Below are 17964 nucleotides of genomic sequence, written 5' to 3'. Positions count from 1 at the left end.
GATTAAGTTCTATTCCCGATTTCTATAACAGTGCGTAAACATATCGAGAACTAATCATTCAACAAGTCAAAAGCTCTACCGTAAACTTGTGTTCATGACTAGTCAAAATACTTTACCAAAAATTGAACCTCCGACAAGTATTATCTATATCACAATGTGAGAAATTGACAAGGAAATACTCCCTACAATATGTGAGAAATTGACAAGGAAATACTCCCTACGTCCCTCCCATTGCTTATTGAATGGGTTGGGCATGGAAATTAAGAAATATGAATAAAGTAGTGGAAAAGAAAAAGAAAAGTGGGTGAAGTGGTGGGACCCATTAATCTTTTTTTGTATAAAAAAAGATAGTGGAGTAAAAGTAGTGTGAAAAGGAAAGAAAAGTGAAGTGGTGACACCCATTGACTATCTTTGGTAAGTTTTGAAATGTAAAGAATTGGAAGAAACACTCAAAAAGAAAAGTGTAAATAAATAGAAGTAACAGATGAAGTACTTATAGAGAAGTCAATTTTGGACACGGGTACTTTGAGAAATTTCTGAATTTAAGAATTCTTAAAATTTATGGAGATTGACAAATCAAACCACCAATACTATTTTCAGAGATATACTTTAATGAAGGGAACATTTACACAACACACTGTGTCCCAGCCGTTGGATCATCGATCCAACGGCTGGGACAAAAGGAAAAGTTTTTAGGTATCCGCGGTAAATAACCGCGGACACTAGGTCTTTCCATGTGTTTTTACACGGACACACAGTTGTATCCGCGGTTAATAACAGCGGACAACACAGACACATTTATTAACGTCAAAACCCTAGGTCTCTCCTTCTCCATAAAAATGAAATTATACTCTCCTTTTTAAATTTATGGATTTAGATGATTATTATGATTAAACTAATTTTGTTTTGAATAAATAACAATTAACTTTATTTTATATTGTATGTTTAGAATTTTTTGTTTATATATATTTAATAGTTAGTCGATTATTATTAAAATTATCATTAATACCTATACATTCTAATATTAGTATTTTATTATAAATTTAATTGTTATTTTTTTAAGTTTTTTATTGATTGACTAATTTTTTTTTGTGAATAATTAATATATAATTTTTATTCTTGTCAAATATTATATATTATAAGTATTATTTATTTTGTGTTATATAAAATATATTTAAATTTAATTTATTTAACAAAAATATAAAATGCTACTTAGACAATGTATGTTTTTTAGACGTTTTTCTTGTTTTAAAATTTAAATTAATTTAAAAGAGAATAATATTTATGTGGTATTAATATAACACATAAATATATATTTAAATATACCACATAAAAGATATTAATTTAAAAATATATTTATATATATTTTTAAATTAATATCAATTGTCAGGGAACAAACAAGACCCCTTAATGAAAGGACATATGCTAAACCTACAACTTAAACTTGGAGCTTATTCACGGAAAAACGAACAAGATGAAAGATGGAGGAAGCGTTACAGAAAGATGGTGTAGTTCAAGTTTCAGGTTACAAACATAATTGGTTTGCATACTGTGTTAGAATATTTTGTGAAATTTATAAAAGGTGCATGTGTTGATTCATTATATACAGCCATCACTTAGTCTTGCATTCTGTAATTTTTCAGAATTTGTTTTAGAAGCTTTTTTGCATTTTCAAAGCTCTTCATCTTATTAGTTCGCAAGAAAAACAATTGAGTTTTTTTTATCTAAAAAGAACATAGATTGTGTTGTATATTAACACATATTAGGTTTCAGAAAATGTAAGCTTTTGCATGTATATCATTGTAAACTAGATACTTTCAACAAAGCATTTTTTGTTCATAGAATTAGAATTGTAACAGTTTATAAAATTATTAATATAAGTTGTTATATTAATCATATATTATTTCTAACTCAATTTTTCTTGAGAGAATTGTAACAGTTTATAAAAATATTAATATTTTTTTTGATAAGCATAAAAATATTAATATAAGGGGTCATTTGTTAACCCCTTAACCACATATAATGGTCTGGTTCAGCTGTTAAGATCATTTGTATTTATTTTTCAAGAGCTGGACGAGTGAAAGTAATCTGGACGAGTGTCAAAATTCTTCTGGACGATTGCGGCATCAAAAAGTAGGATGACTGGTCCAGCTCGAGTAACTCATTCGCCCTCTTCCACAGAATTAACTTATACAGTATATGTTAATAAAATCATATTAATTTATGTTTATTAAAACTTACAATTATATCTGACAGAAATAAACTTGTATAAAATGTATTTTTTATGTGTTATCTGTAAAAAAATCTAAATAAAAATTAGATAAATTTAACTTTAACTCAAAAAAGGAATTTGAAAATAATATCTAGAACTATATTTATTTGCTAACTGAAAATATGTTTAAAAAATCAAAATAACTATTTTTTTTTTTGAAATAATCAAAATAACTATTATGTTACTATAATGTAGGAAATAACACAGTAAAATATTATTTTGTAAATCTACATGTAAAATAAATAGAAATTTTCATTCAGAATTTGAAAAGTTTATTTATCAAATGATATCATTCATCCAGCATTCAGATTATCTATCATTCAGAATATTAACGGTTCAGAAATTATAATTCAGATTTAACAAAACCCCTAAGTTGTTATAAACATGACCCTTAATTGCTTATATATATAAAAAAGATTCATTTACACAAATTCACACCCTCCTTGTGCAACTCTTACCTAAAAAGTAGTGTCAAATTAAAGTCCCAACAAAAACAGATTAAAGATCATGCAAGATTAGATCATAAAAGCTGTGCTGAATAAAAATTCCTTCGTTTGGCGAGGCCAACTACACTCAATGAAAGAAAAAGATGACAATGTTACGTATAAGAGAAACGCACAATAGTCACAAACTCTCATGAAAATACTAGCTTTTGATTAGTGCATGTATAATAAATGATAATGGCCCCCTGCATTCACATCAATTCCACCAATCAAAACAAACTATTTTTTATGAGAGTTGGTGCTTATTGTGTGCCCTTGGGCACACATTAGAAAGACCGTAAGAGAAAATAGAGTTTTGTATTGACACAAAGTAAGGTTTATGTAAAACCCAAAGATGTTATCCCCAATGTTTTTGAGAAATATAACAAGATCAAGTCTAAATCTAAGTTATTCACGAACTTGCTCATGAGTCACTTCGAACTATACTCACGAACACATTAATAAACTTATTCACGAACTATCGAGTTGAATTGCACCGTGAACATATTCAGCTCGTTTATAAATCGATCTGTTATATTATGTTCAAGATCGACCTGTATATTAATGGAACCAAAGTCAAACTAAGCTTTCTTCAAGCCGAACGCCGAGCTGTTCGTGAGTGTATCAGCTCATTTACACCCTATCTACAAAGTCCAAATCAACTTTATTCATAAATAATAACAAAAAAATTTGTAGTAAAAGATATTCCCGATAAAAAAATTAAATTAGATAAGCAGCTACAAGCCTACAACTTAAATAGAACCTTATATACTTGCATCCTTATAGACACTGCACACTGAATATAGTACAAGGTTGTACAATCAGGTTGAAAGGTTTTATGGTGGAAAATATTTAGACATGCATCCAGGTTCTAAAGATAAGCATATGCAGATGAATCTGGTTGTATCGCCAAATGACAGAGTTGACTTCAATATTCCCTTGTCAATAAACAAAATTTCAACGGCAATCTCACATTTTTAATGCTCAAGGAGTATGCAGATTCTGTAGGTGAGCAAAAACATCTGACGTACAGCTGTTCCCCAGAAAATCAGCACGCTGGAGAACACTTGACTGGGTGTTGACATTTTTGGGTTTACGTTCAACTGGCATTTTTTTCCCTGAGATGCTATGACGCACACGGATACGGTGACTTTTTATTTCAGTTGTGCAGCCACCTCGTACCTTAATTAACAGCATAACTTCTTTATCTCGTGCATCTTCACACCACCAGTTTTGTGGGACACCATCAACAAACTCCTCTAACGTTTGGTGTTCATCATGATGAACTGCAATCTCAGCTATGTGATCTGGTTCAACTATGCCAGTTGTCGGACTGACCTAATTTTAGCGAAAAGTTATAACATAATCCAAGTCCAGATGAAGGTCTATCACAAGGTCAGATACCATAAATGTTTCACATGAACAAAGAAATATAAGGAAACAAATGAAAATATGGAATATGTAAAAAATAGAACTATGAAACAATACAAGAAGCAGATCACTTGGAACAGCAAGGCATACAAGAACAGGTGACAGATTTTAGCAGAGATTGCTAACAAGAAAAACATGACCTAGGTGGAATGACTAAAATGTAGAAAAAATTGTAGAACAAAATACATGGAAGAAATGAATCTTAGAAGTCAACTTAATATTAAACACCAATTAAATATATAATTCTAAAAAAAATTCTGTAAATGTGAAAAAATTTCCCGAAAGAAGTCCTTATTTCCCTTGTTTGGTTGCATCTGGGAATTAACTTCCTATGGAAAGATCTAGTTCCCTTGTATTTAAAATTACTAGGAAGTGAGAAATATTGTTTGGTTGTTGATTTAGGAATTTAAAATCATGGATATTTCCAATAACCAAGGGTGGGGTGGGTAAGCAACTTCCCAAATATCACGGATATTCACACTTCCATAAAAATTGCTCTTCCCTTATTTTTCTCAACCAAACAACTTCATCTATAATTCTAGGAAGTTGAAATTCCTGGAATTTAAAAAGGCAACTAAAAGCACTAAGTATTGCCAAACCAGCTCTATAATTCAAGTGTATACCAATGTCCCTGCTAATACTCATGTCGACATGCAAGTAGACCAATAACTAGGTGCTTAAAATTACCTGCAGCCACCGAGGAAAGCCAAAAGAACCAAAAGAGTGATTACTGGATAATTGTCCACTCTCATGTATGGTGAACTCGCCTTCACAAACTATTTCATACAGAGCTATGTCTTCCCCACTTTTATTTGTAATCCGTAAGACGGATGTATCCTGGTTCTGAAGAATAATGTTGTTTGTGCTAACAATAGTTTCAGGAACTTTATTTTGTTCAACAAGCATATGCCTAATTTTTTCATTAGATCCCATGATTTCTCCAAACTCCTGTCGCCTTATTGAGTTGTCAACTCGAGCAATTTCAACATTAAATATGCAACGGACAGGCTTGTGATCACTGTCCGTGACATCCATGCAAGCTTCATACCTGATAAATTTAATATTTCAAAAATTGGAAAATGAAGAACACAATGTGTGTGTGTGTGTGTGTGTGAGAGAGAGAGAGAGAGAGAGAGAAAGAGAGAGAGATTTATTTGTTAAGAGATACACGTTTTGTTAAAAAAAAGTCTCAGTGATATTTTTTATTAAATTGGATTTTATTTTACCCTCTTTTGAAAATAAAAATAAATAAATCTTAAGAGAGAGAGAGAGAGAGAGACCAGGCAAATCCTACTGCAAAAACTTACTGTAAAACTGAAGCAATCACCGGACAGTCTAAACTGCATGTAGAAACGGTAGTTGAACAGTTATCGCGGTACAATATTCTGTCACACCAGGCAGGAATGCGCCTTTTTTCGCCAGAATCATACCCTGAACAAGAGTCATTAGTACAATCAGCAGCCATCCATGACTACGACAGAATTGAACCCGATTAATGTCACAAAGGTAAGGACTTGGATCATGGAAGAACCATTAGGAAATTTTTATATGACAGACCAGATTAAATCTCTATAGTCCCAATAGACTAAACACTCTTCTCAAAATCGGGTCAATAATCAAATCTAAGCTTGGAAAAGAGTTTTAGACAGATGAGACTTTTGAAGTTACAGATACGATATAGAATAGGAGGAACAAAAACAGATTTTCAATAGGAGGTGAGGAAATAAAGACTTCAATAAAGACAATAAGAATTTTACAGAGATTAGGGGAATAAAAGTAAATTGGGGGCCTTTTAGAGATCTGGTGGGATACAGGAAAGGCTCAGAGCAACTCTGGTAAGCTAATATGCATATACAAGCACAAAACAATACTAACTAGCTACTAACACGAGCTACAAATTGTAAACATTCATACAAGTTGTACTCAAATGTACCTGCTAAACCAGGTTGGTGCTTCTCGAATTTGTATGTTGGGGGAAAACCAATTACTGCTTCACGCATTCCTTGGAAGACATTCCCAGATTTCATTTCTGCTTGCAACTGATCCCTTTCTCTAAGCCAATCAAAGGACCTTTGGGAGATAAAATCCCTTGCTTCATCATATGATATACCATCAAGCCGATAGTTGAAGTCCCCTAAAAATACAACCATGTCTGCTTCAGACAATTCTGGTATCCCTACCACAGGTTCAATACCTGTGACCTGTAGATAAATCGTGTGATGATTAATAATGTTTTTTCACAAGTGCAAATTTTTTCAAAGATGATACAAACTTCCAAAATTAGGAGGGGAGAAATATTCAGCTAGATTAGTTGGAGGTAAGACACCAGGCTGTGAGTAATACTTACATTTGCACCCCGAAGCACTTGAATAGAAGATGAAACACCAGCTGCAATAGAAAGTGCCAAGGGCAAACGAGAACTATAAACAAGCCAAACTATATACATGATGCAGGCAATGAAGCAGGGCAGTAATAGGTATTTCACCATACCAGATGCAGAATTTAAAATGTTAGATGGCCGGCTAAAGATCATTGTCCGGTATACATGATCAAAGTCAGCATTACGGCGATTGACAGCCTCCAAGTGTGCAGCAAAGTGACAATTTACAAAGCACAATATCCGATCATATACTCTCATCCTCAAACCAACAGCTCCCTGATAAGAGTATATACAGTCAGTTGTATGATATATAAGAAAGCAATACAAGGGGAAAAATATTTAAAACATACTAAATATATTTTATATAGACCAGTATACTTGTGGCCAGTAAATTGAATAACTACTTACAGTATAAGTGAGTTTTGTACATGTAAAAGTGAAGAAGTTTCAATCAACAATGAAACAGTTTAAGTCAGATTGTGTGATCCCACTTGGATAGCATCAACAGATTACATTTTAAAAGAAAATGGTTTAGAAAGCTTTTTTTTAACAACACTCCCTCATAGACCCTAAGTTAATGTGGACAACCTTTTTGGGACAAAGGAAATAGGGACCAGAATACAGGGATGGAGGGAGTACAGCTTAAACATCATGTATAAAACATATCACTGCATGTTCTACAGAGATGGAAAGAACCAGGAATATTTTTGCTGCAAACGGACAAGTAGTTACAAGTTTAGATTCACTCTAGATATTATCAAAGAAACAAGCGATTTCTAATCGCCAACACTAATTTGCAGCAAGGGAGTGGCTGGAAGGGACATACCTTATTACCTATTGCACGGCCGAAACCACATGGAACTGCAGCAACATCAATATCACCGACATGGCTTCTAATATCATTTCTGACCCTGCAAAATAGTTATCCATATACACACTAATTAGTTAATCCATACTACACACTAGTTACACAATTTGCATGCAAGGGCCTTTAAAGTAAAAAAAATAAACAGCCTGCTGAGTCAATTAAGAATCGTATCAGTTTACTGTAATAGTGTGTAATACATAGAGGAAGGTTTTTTAATACAAATTTATACTTTTGTATGGAAATTGGAAACTTCATCGGGTATATAATTATCGATTTAGAAAAGCAAAATAATACTAGCAAAGGACTAAATATTAATTAGATAGGTCCTATAATGAAATTTTGTACAAGGATGTTGATAATTGAAATCTATTCTAAAATGAATGAGAAGCAGGGGATTTAGCATCAACATCTGTTTATCACGTTATTGGAAATATAAAGCTCATTTTAAGATATTTGATTTCAAAAATATAGATCAAATTTAACCCAACAAGAGGGTCGAAGGGTATACTCACCATACCATAATAAGCAGACCTGCCAGCTGCCTATAACCAATGCGTTGAAATGTGGATCCTTCATCCAAAATCTTTCCAATCATATCAAGCCACAACTGCCCAACAGAACTACCTTCAAGACCTACCTGCATCTAGATATTTATATGACAGCAAAGCAAAATTAAGTAGTAGACATTCAGCAGTATAAAAAAAGAAAAGAAAAAAGAATAAAAAAATTTACCCAGGACTAAGAGAAAAGGTGAGAAAATAATAGAGGATAAAACAACATACAGAACCCAGAATTGCTATGAGGTACCTCACTACAACCAAAAAAAGGTACAAAAACACCTATGCATTCTTTGTACTTAAACTCTTATACTCGTAATATGTGGCATTAATATATATTTGTTTTACCTTATCATGAGTAGCTAATCTCTTTATCCATGAGTTAGGCAGTATTCTTTGGCATATTATGTTTTTTAGTTGTATTGTGTTTTCTCTTGCTTTGCTAATCTGAGCACTTTATACAATTACAAGATTAGCTAACTTTAACTATATATATATAGGGTGACGTCCCTAAAAGTCACAGTGCTTAACAGAATGGACCTGAAAGTCACGATTCAATTAAATGGCCTTGAGTGTCACTCCAAAACGCCATTTAAACAGGCGTTTTGGACAAAACGCGACTGCGCTTTGCGTTTTCAGTTTTGGACCCCCAAACGTGACTTAGTGCCACGTTCAGAGTGTGTAATTTTTTTTCAATAATCTAAAACGTCACTTAAAATAACATTTAAATGTTAAACGCAACTTTAAGTTGTGTTTTACAGCCTAAACTCAACTTAAAGTTGCGTTTTGAATATTATTTTTTTTTTTAATTTTTTTGAAATTAACTTAATTTCAAGTATATATAAATCATTCTAAAAACCAAATATAAACCCTAAAATATTAAAAACTATCAATCTATGTTTTCAGATTAATTTTTTTAATTGGTGCCCTAAACCCTCAATCCTAAACCCTAACTGTTGCCAATTTAATTCTAAGTACAAATAAATCATTCTAAAAACCCAAAATGTGAACCCTAGAATGTTAACAACTGTTAATTTCAAGTATTTTTCTATTAATTAATATTATAAACGTAACTTCTTGTTACGTTTTGCTTTTATACAAAACAAAAACCTTGAAAACGTTACTGCGTGTGACGTTTTAAAAATATAGTAAACGCAGTTTGAAGTTGCGTTACTGAGTGACAGGGAGGGCCATCTTTTGGTGCAGTGACAATTGGGGCATTACAAGCCCAAATAACGACATGGGAGCCTTTTCTCATATATATATGGGGTTGCGCTCAAATGAGAACTCACATTACCGTGAGATATGATTACATTTAATGTATGATTCAGATTAAAAGTACTAAATTGCGTGGTTAGGATTATATCTCATATCTCACAATAGTTGGGGTTCACATTTGAGCAAGACCATATATCTATATCTATATATATATATATATATATATATATATATATATATATATATATATATATATAGAGTCATGCTCCACTAGAAACCTCCTTATCCTAAAAACTAAAAACCCAGCCGGATTATCACTAAACTCTAAGGAGAATATCACTAAATTCTCCTGCAACCCCACCTGCCTCCACCTTCACTCCCAGCAACTTCATACCGCCTACCCATCCATGTCCGCCTCCACCGTATCTATAACCAACGAATCCAACCCACCTCCACCTTCTCCTTCTTCATCTTCACCTCCTCCACCACCTCCGGTTGCGTCACCTCCACCTCCGTCGTCCTCACCTTCATATCTACCGCCAACTCCACCATCTCCACCACCACCAGAATAAAAAAAAAAACAGATTTTTCCAATTTCTGGGAGTTTTCACTGAGTTTTGCAACACAAATCACTGAATTCTAAAGAGAATATCACTAATTTCTGAAGCGTATATCACTAATTTGTACGCGGAAATCATCAATTTTTGTAAATATATCAACGAGTATATCAAAACTTTAACAACATTATAATATATGACAGAGACAGAGTCTCGTCGTTCACAAGATTAAGGGAGAGAGATCGTCGAAAAATGATCAGGGAGGGGAAGGGGAAGGACGGAGGTGGTGATGACGGAGAGAAGACGGAGTTAGTGATGGTGGAGAGAGAGAGAGGGGGGGGGAGATAGTGATGACGGGGAGAGGGAGAGACAAAGCTGGTACTGCAGATAATATATGGCGGTGAGGTGAGGGTAGTGTTGTTGGCCTGGATAAGATTTGATCGGGGCAGATCTGGGGGCCAGGTGGGTGTGGTGTGTTTTATTGGTTTTAGATTTGTTTTGGTTGAGTGCATTTAGTAATTACAAGAGTGTAAATAGTGGTTTTTAGTTTTTATTTTAAGAGTGGTTTATATTTGATCATGAGCTTATATATATATATATATATATATATATATATATATATATATATATATATATATATATATATATATATATATATATATATATATATATATATATATATATATATATGGCAAACATATAAAATGTATTTTTCACATTATACAATAGAAGGAAATGACTATGTCCAATTTGTGAGTATTAGTTTAAATACATTTTATTCAGAACCAAACTGCTCTACCCCAAACTGTAGAAAAGAACGAAAACTATTTTCAGACTAGTATGGTGTTAATTGTTATTCATCCATCTATTTTATCTTCATACTCCATTTTAACTAGAGCGAATGCTGCTTCTTTGAGCTCTATTGCTCGATTTATTTCTTAAGAATGTGAAACAATTATATATAGCAAAAGAAAATTAAGATGTCTTAAATACAAAATTTTAAAAGGAACTTAATGCTCATCCAACTTTTAATTTTAAGATTGACCCCATTCGGTTGTAGTGTAATCCCTTGTGTATCGTAAATAGCTCAGGCTGTCTGGTAAAATCTTCAACATAATCTATTGGGGGGATTCTATCACTAAAATTTCCTTACTTGGCTTTTAAGGTCCAATGCTTAAATCATGTGTTCTTAATTATTTTCTCTGCAAAGATTGTCGTATCTCTCGTAGTTTGCCACAACAGTTTAAAGGATCACATTACTAATATTAATATTCTCCTGTCATAGCCTAAGTAATAATGACTAAAGTTCTTCTTGTCTAAGAGTAACTGCCAAATCTCCCTCATTGTTTATTCTGAGTACTTCGATTGTGAAAGCTTGATTTATCATCCAAACTTTCAAGACATATTACAAACAATCATGTCGGAGGTATTATACTGTTTAAAACAACGTGTTGACTTCATTTATCTGTTTCAGAAGAGCTGACCATGTTTTCAGGCGATAGGACTAAATTTATATGCAACTCTATCTAATCCAATATTAGCTTGTACGATAATATGTGAAGAAAGTAGGAGCAGCAAGAAAAATCAGGCATCTTTCCATGCAACAAAACTTAAGTGAAGGCAAAGATGTCTTACACTTTCTTTAGCAGCAGACATTGCTAGGAAACCAGCCCCCATTTCCACTTCTTGCAATCCAGCAACAACTATGTCAGCACCAGTAGCTGCAGAACCAAGCCAAGATATAAGTGAATCATGAGTTGCTCTTTCTTGTCCAACATTCCAAGTACCAGCCAATATTTTCACATTCTCTAGCTTTGTATAAAGAAATTCCCTGTCACCTAATTCTTTGCATATTACATTATCAAGAGGCCCTGGAGATGTTATTCTCCATCCACGTATACCACCATGATTAGCCAAAGTAAATATGAAGCCAGCACCAACAGCCATATGAATTACAGGACTACTATGAGCAATCCATCCTCCAAGCTTACTGCCATTGAGATCTAATACATCTATTAGGCCACTTGCATAACCTACCCATATTCTCAATCCAAAAGCAAACAAGCACTGAACAGGACAGGAATGGTACTGGAACTCTTGCAACCGATTGCCATTGCCATCCCACTGTACAATTGATCCATTCGTACACCCCGTCCATATATTCCCATCTATTGTAGTAATCAGTGCTTCTGTTTTCCTATCATCCCCAAAGGCTCCCCTTACAGCAACTCGACGTACAGCATCAGCTGCTCCCATTAGGGCATTACGTGATCGCTGAAAGAAACTGATGGAACTCTGTGATTTCTCCTTTTTTGAACCAGCTAGAACCTTTACCCTCACTTCTTCTTCTATTGTAGGATCCATAGCTACCGACAAGTTTTCTATCTGACCATCTATATTAAAAGCTTTCAGTAACTCTCTTGTACGAGAATCCCTGGAGAATAGGAGTACTTGTAATGACCAAAAGATAACCTTTGAACCATAATAAACAGCATATACAGAAGCATGCATGTAATTAACTGATCAAGATCTTAAAAGTAAATGATGACACCTATCCCGCACAAAAATGCAAACAAGTTATGCTGTGTTGTAGAATAGGTTTTCGTCAGCAGGAAGGCTACTAGCAGAATGCAGAAGGCACTTAAGTACCACTATCAGAAATAACAGTCATAAGCAGTCCAAAAGAGTATATGAGTCTGCAATGTCAAAAAATACGGAATACAGGCTATTGTCTATAATATACATATATAAAAAGCAGAGATAAGATTGAAGACAGATTGAGTTATGTGTGCTGGTCGTGTTTTGACATACTGAGATTCAATTCATGAAAAAAAGAAACCATGTCAATTTCTATCTTATTTTAATCCAGTCTCAACTAGACATATTATTGTAAGATCCCATCTTCAACATTTAGTACATTAGAGTAAAAAACCACTATGTACCAACCCGGATAAAACTATTGAGGTGGGTTCTCAAGTGATTTGATATACACTAGAACCTTGCAATAGGCTTTGCCTTGGTGTTTAAGGTAATACTCACATGATTTTTGTGTGCTCGTGGGGGTTTTAATGTGCTTTACCCTACGATGTCGAGACAGAAGGAAGAGATGGCAGTTTTACCCGACCCGATGGATACCCGATCCGTTCCGACCCGATTGGGTCTACCCGAATTTTTTGGATCTGGATCTTATTTTTAGACCCGAAAGAGTTTGGATCTAAATCTGGATCTTAGTTATTCCGAACCGAGACCCGACCCGAAACCCGATTTAAACCCGATCCGAACCCGAAACCCGATAAAAACCCGATACAAAATACTATATATATACATATATATATAGATGTATGTATTATATGTTCAATGTAGAGTATATATATTGAAATATTATGAGTTATTATATATGAATATTAACATTTTACCTAATTTTATATGCCCAATTTATAATTTATATTCATTTCATCAATATATTTCTCAATTATTGTGCTTAAAAAATCTAAATATAATAACAATATAAAATATAAATGATAAGTTGAATGATTGTATACAATTAAGTTAACATGTTTCACGTGTTTATTGTACTAAATGAAACTTGTAAAACCCTTTTTTCTATTCCTAAATTTTAAAAAATCAATCATCACATTTTTTATAGATATATAATTTTTAATTTTTATTTTTATAAGGATCCGAATTAGACCCGAACCCGAACCGAAACCCGAAAAAACCCGACGGATCGGTCTGGATCTTCATTTTGCAGACCCGGACCCGAACCGATCCGAAATATAATGGATCGGGTTTGGATCTCAAGAAACCCGACCCGACCCGTTGCCATCCCTACAGAAGGTGGTTGCTTTTCACAAGTTCTGTTTTCTAATTTTGCTACATAAGATGGAACAACAAGATTTTTCGCCAGCTTAATACTTTTTTTACAATCACTACTACATGTTAAAACAACCTCATTTATTCATGTAAACATAGATTTAGTTCACGTTAATTATATTAGAATCTATCTTAAAATATAGGTTCCTCCAGATTCAGGGCTTCGGATGTGAAGCTAAACTTGACTGCATAATTTATGTATCTATCTTAAGATATTTATACAATAATAAAAAACTCAAAGAACATGATCATTTCTAGAAAACCATAAATAGCTCGCATCAAAGATCTAGCAAAAGAAGAAACTCAAGTGTGAAAGAAAGCACTATTGTTAGAGTTCTGGTCGATCGAGGGGTGCAAAGTTGGAAATGAATAAAAAGAAGGAAAAAAAAACTTATTTTTCTAATCCTACTCTACAATACATGCTAATCTCAATATTTTTCTACCTTAAATTTTCCTTTCAACTGAAACTGATATGGTGTGTTGCGTCATGCGTGTCTGTGTATATGCATGTACATGGAATGGTATAAAAAAAAGGTGGTTGTTATTTATATATCTTTTTCATAGTCGATATTGATGTGAGAATATTGAACATATGTTCTGCGAAACCACATATATAAAGAAGCTGAACCCCCGGAAAGAAAATGACTCTACTTGCCAACATGACAACCATGGTGGCCATTTTCAGCTAATTTTCTCTCTTTTGCTGTGTATATTTATCATATACTCTAATGATATATTTAAAGACACAAAAATTAATCATTCTGAAAAGCAGTTTTGATTTGAAATGGCTGCTTGGGCATCGACTTGATAGAAGTAGTAATAAAAATAAAAATCTTAACTTTAACTTACCATAAAGCAAACGACAGATACCCTGCACTCCAAACATTTTCTCCAGAATGATCAGATAACAGATACTTTACATCGGCAGAAAATATATTACAGCAGATTCCTTTTCCAGTGACTTGGCTTCTAAGATCGATATATGACCTCTCGACTATTAAGGCCGACATGTGTCTTTCTTCTGGTATAAAAGAAAGTGATTTTTCAATGGATTCCAAGGGCCAGACTGTTAGTGCACCACCCTCGGAGCCGGACCATAAATCCCCTGTATCAAAAACCAGACACAAGGCAATCTTATATCCAACCAACACAAACAGAAGACTAGACAGAAACATATCGTGTTATGCACTTATGAGTTATGACTATACACCGAAACGGCGAAACTAATCTGAGAACTAACAAAAGCAACCTCAACAGGGTGAAGATACCAGGACATGCCAAAAGACTTAGGTATAAATATAATTTATGCATTTGATCTAATATTCAATATTGATGTAATTAAATATCAACTCAATTTAATTTATAAAGTCGAATGCAAACTTCTAGATAAAGGAACAAAAATAATACAACTATACAAGTACATATATCTAGTCCTAACAATATACATAAAATTTGGCACATAATTTTAATCAATTTGCCTAATGTTACGGGACAACAACGAAGAAATGAAACAACAATGAAAATGGATTTTAGAACTCTAAAAATATAACAATTGAAGTAGTTGAACCGCAACTCGACTGCTAAACCAAGAAATGAGTTCAATATCCATACATAAAACTAGGGTTGGCAATTTCGAGTATCGGTTTGGGTCCCAACCCGAAATATTATTGGGTCAAAATACTCGAGCTGAATTATCCATGGGTAACCCATGTTAAGTGACAATTTCTCCTAAAACCTCAAGGTGTTGGGAGGAGGGCTTACCAGGATCATATTCTAGCATTCCCCCTCACTCGAAAGCGCCCATTTATGGTCGAGAGTGGATCACGGGCGCCCATCTTTGAGGCATAAACTTGCCTTCGTGTCCTTAATAAATTATGAGAATATTGGGGGTCACAAGGAGTCGAACTCGAGTCTCCTGCAAGCCTAGGCTCTGATAACATGTTAAGTGACCAATTCTCCTTAAACCTCAAGGTGTTGGGAGGAGGGCTTACCAGGATCATATTCTAACAACCCAAACCCAACCCGAAATAATAATATACATTAGTAAACATATATTACAATAAAACATAAGTACATATAATTTTTCAAATAATATATAATAGAAAATTAATGTAAAATATACAATAGAACCTCTATAAATTAATATTCTCGGGAGTTAGGTCTCTAAAAATTATTACTATAGCAATTATAGAATAATGAATATTCTATTATAATATTGATAAATTAAAATTTTATTAATTTACACAACATTTTATACCATATATAATTATTTATTCGACTTTGAATCAGCCTACCACTGTGATAAATCAAATATATATTCAAAAATTGTCAAAATTAACAAGTTCATGTATCAAAAAGATAATTAACTAATTAGTTCACTAATGCAAAACAAAAGTAGCAACTGCAATAACCAACACATATAAATTAATTGGACGTATTAACAGGTAAACATTCATTGTTGATTATATTGTATTTCATTCTAATGAAAAAAAAGAACCTGTACTATATTGAAGTTGCCCCCTGAAAGCATTCAAGTATTATGTATTTAGATTATGGGGCCGTTTGGCTAAACTTAAAGGAAGTGACTTCTTGCTTAAAATAAAGAAATGGAGTAGAAGTGAGAAGCAGAAGGAAAATGTAAGTGTTTGGATATGTTAGTGAAAAAGGTGTGAAGTAGAAGAAAAAAGCTTGGACTTCTAGCTTCTCAATTAATGCTTCTAAAGACAAAAAAAAGTGATTTGCTTTTTTTCCCAAACGGCATTCTTACTTCTCCATTGCACTTCTACTTAGAAGAAGCCACTGCTTCTCTAATCCAAACACCCCCTATACATATACACATAAAAATAAATTTGGTAAAATATTATTTTATATTTCTATTAGGCCTTTAAACACTTTTCTAAAAGTTATTATCTTATACATATAGTGATATTATTAATATATCCTATTGGTCCAAATAGGGACCAAGAGAAATTGTTCTCTACTCTAGGTTATCAATTTCACGAATATTCATTTATCAAGGTTTAATTGTTGGTATTTTTACAGTGCACATCATTTTATATAATATCTACACACACAGATAACAAATATCATAACATCAAGCTAACTCAAACAATATCTCACATAATGTACACACAGGGGAATAAGAAACCCCAAGGAAGTAGGGCCCAAAAACAAGTGGGCTAATAGATACTAATATATAACAAGGCCCGACATTTAGGCTCAAAACAGCAAATAAAAGGGCTAATCCCTATCAACTACTATTCAAAATAGATTAAATTTTACACTACGTGAAAATGCTAACCTCTAAACTCCAAATAAGAGTACGGAAATATATGTTCATAGCAGTGGCTAATCACAAAAAATTTAGATAATTGAGGCTTCAACCACATTAACCCATTGTTATCAACAGGAGAAAAGTTGCCAACATACTCAAATGGTAAATCATAAGATTTGGCAAATGTAGTAGTTAGTACAATAAACACGGACAATACCATATAATGTCACAACCATCGATAAAACAGGAGTCCTGTGAGCTTGCCAAGACAAAACCTCCTTGAAAAAAGACCGAGGACGATCACCATCACGACAATCAGCTAACATCTTCCAACACCTAATCCTGCCATCTTTATGTCCACTCCACACCATCCTACTCGCGTCATGCCCTACCAAACACAATGTGGGCGAAACCGTAACCGACTGCACAAAGGGCGCAGTTTCCTGATCCCCATTGACCACCACATCCTCCCGGGCAGGCTTATAAACATCCCCCAAACTCCAAACCCGAACCCCATTCTCCGACCCAACCCACAACTCACTATCATCAACACAAACCAAATTCCTCAAAAAACAGCCCAATTGAGTTTCAGTCAGCGGATGAGGCCGGAGCTCTAAACAGGGAGGCCGGCCGGGATGAACAGCAGCTCTAACCGGAAGCCTGAAAATCCCTTCACCGCCTCCCGGAGCGACAAATTCAGGCAAAGGGTCACTATTTCTGTGATGATTTTCAAGTCTACGATCAAGAAACTGTATCATATAATCGAGGCGCTTACCGGCTGTATTAGTATCAGTATACAAGAACTCATTTTCTTGTTCTTCTTCAGATGAATCGTAGAATCGATCAAAGATCTTTGGGGGATCCATTCCAGATTCCATGGCGCTGTTTGTGATGATGGTGTTGGAGAATTGGTAAAGAAAATGGATTGAATTATGTCCAACTGTATCTATCTACTTTATATCTGTAAACCAGTGTAATTGACCGTGCCAAGGGACGGTCGCATAGTTTCAAACATAATTTATATTCGTTATTTATTCTATTTTTAAAATTTT

At 33.8% G+C, this 17964-nt stretch overlaps 1 protein-coding gene across 5 annotated transcripts; it reads right to left on the bottom strand.

Annotated features, from left to right (window-relative positions):
- Positions 1–3399: 3399 nt before the first annotated feature.
- Positions 3400–17898, bottom strand: LOC108214370 (type II inositol polyphosphate 5-phosphatase 15). Of its 5 annotated transcripts, none has more exons than XM_064084006.1 (11): positions 17130–17897; positions 14488–14743; positions 11401–12199; positions 7946–8076; positions 7392–7476; positions 6676–6841; positions 6533–6573; positions 6119–6386; positions 5493–5616; positions 4873–5233; positions 3400–4087 (listed from the first exon to the last, which is right to left on the bottom strand). In XM_064084006.1, the coding sequence occupies exons 1-11, from the start codon at positions 17788–17790 to the stop codon at positions 4067–4069; spliced, it is 2913 nt and encodes a 970-aa protein (XP_063940076.1). In that variant the 5' UTR covers positions 17791–17897; the 3' UTR covers positions 3400–4066. The 5 variants fall into 5 exon arrangements, with proteins under 5 accessions (XP_063940076.1, XP_017241823.1, XP_017241822.1 ...); XM_017386334.2 differs by having other exon boundaries at positions 3400–4092; positions 7946–8070; positions 17130–17896; XM_017386333.2 differs by having other exon boundaries at positions 3400–4092; positions 17130–17895.
- Between the last annotated feature and the right edge of the window lie 66 nt (positions 17899–17964).

The sequence above is a fragment of the Daucus carota genome, chromosome 9 (assembly GCF_001625215.2).
Source record: "Daucus carota subsp. sativus chromosome 9, DH1 v3.0, whole genome shotgun sequence".
NCBI classification, from domain to species: domain Eukaryota; kingdom Viridiplantae; phylum Streptophyta; class Magnoliopsida; order Apiales; family Apiaceae; genus Daucus; species Daucus carota.
Note: the sequence above shows the minus strand (reverse complement) of the source record. Positions and strands in the feature narration are given on the sequence as shown.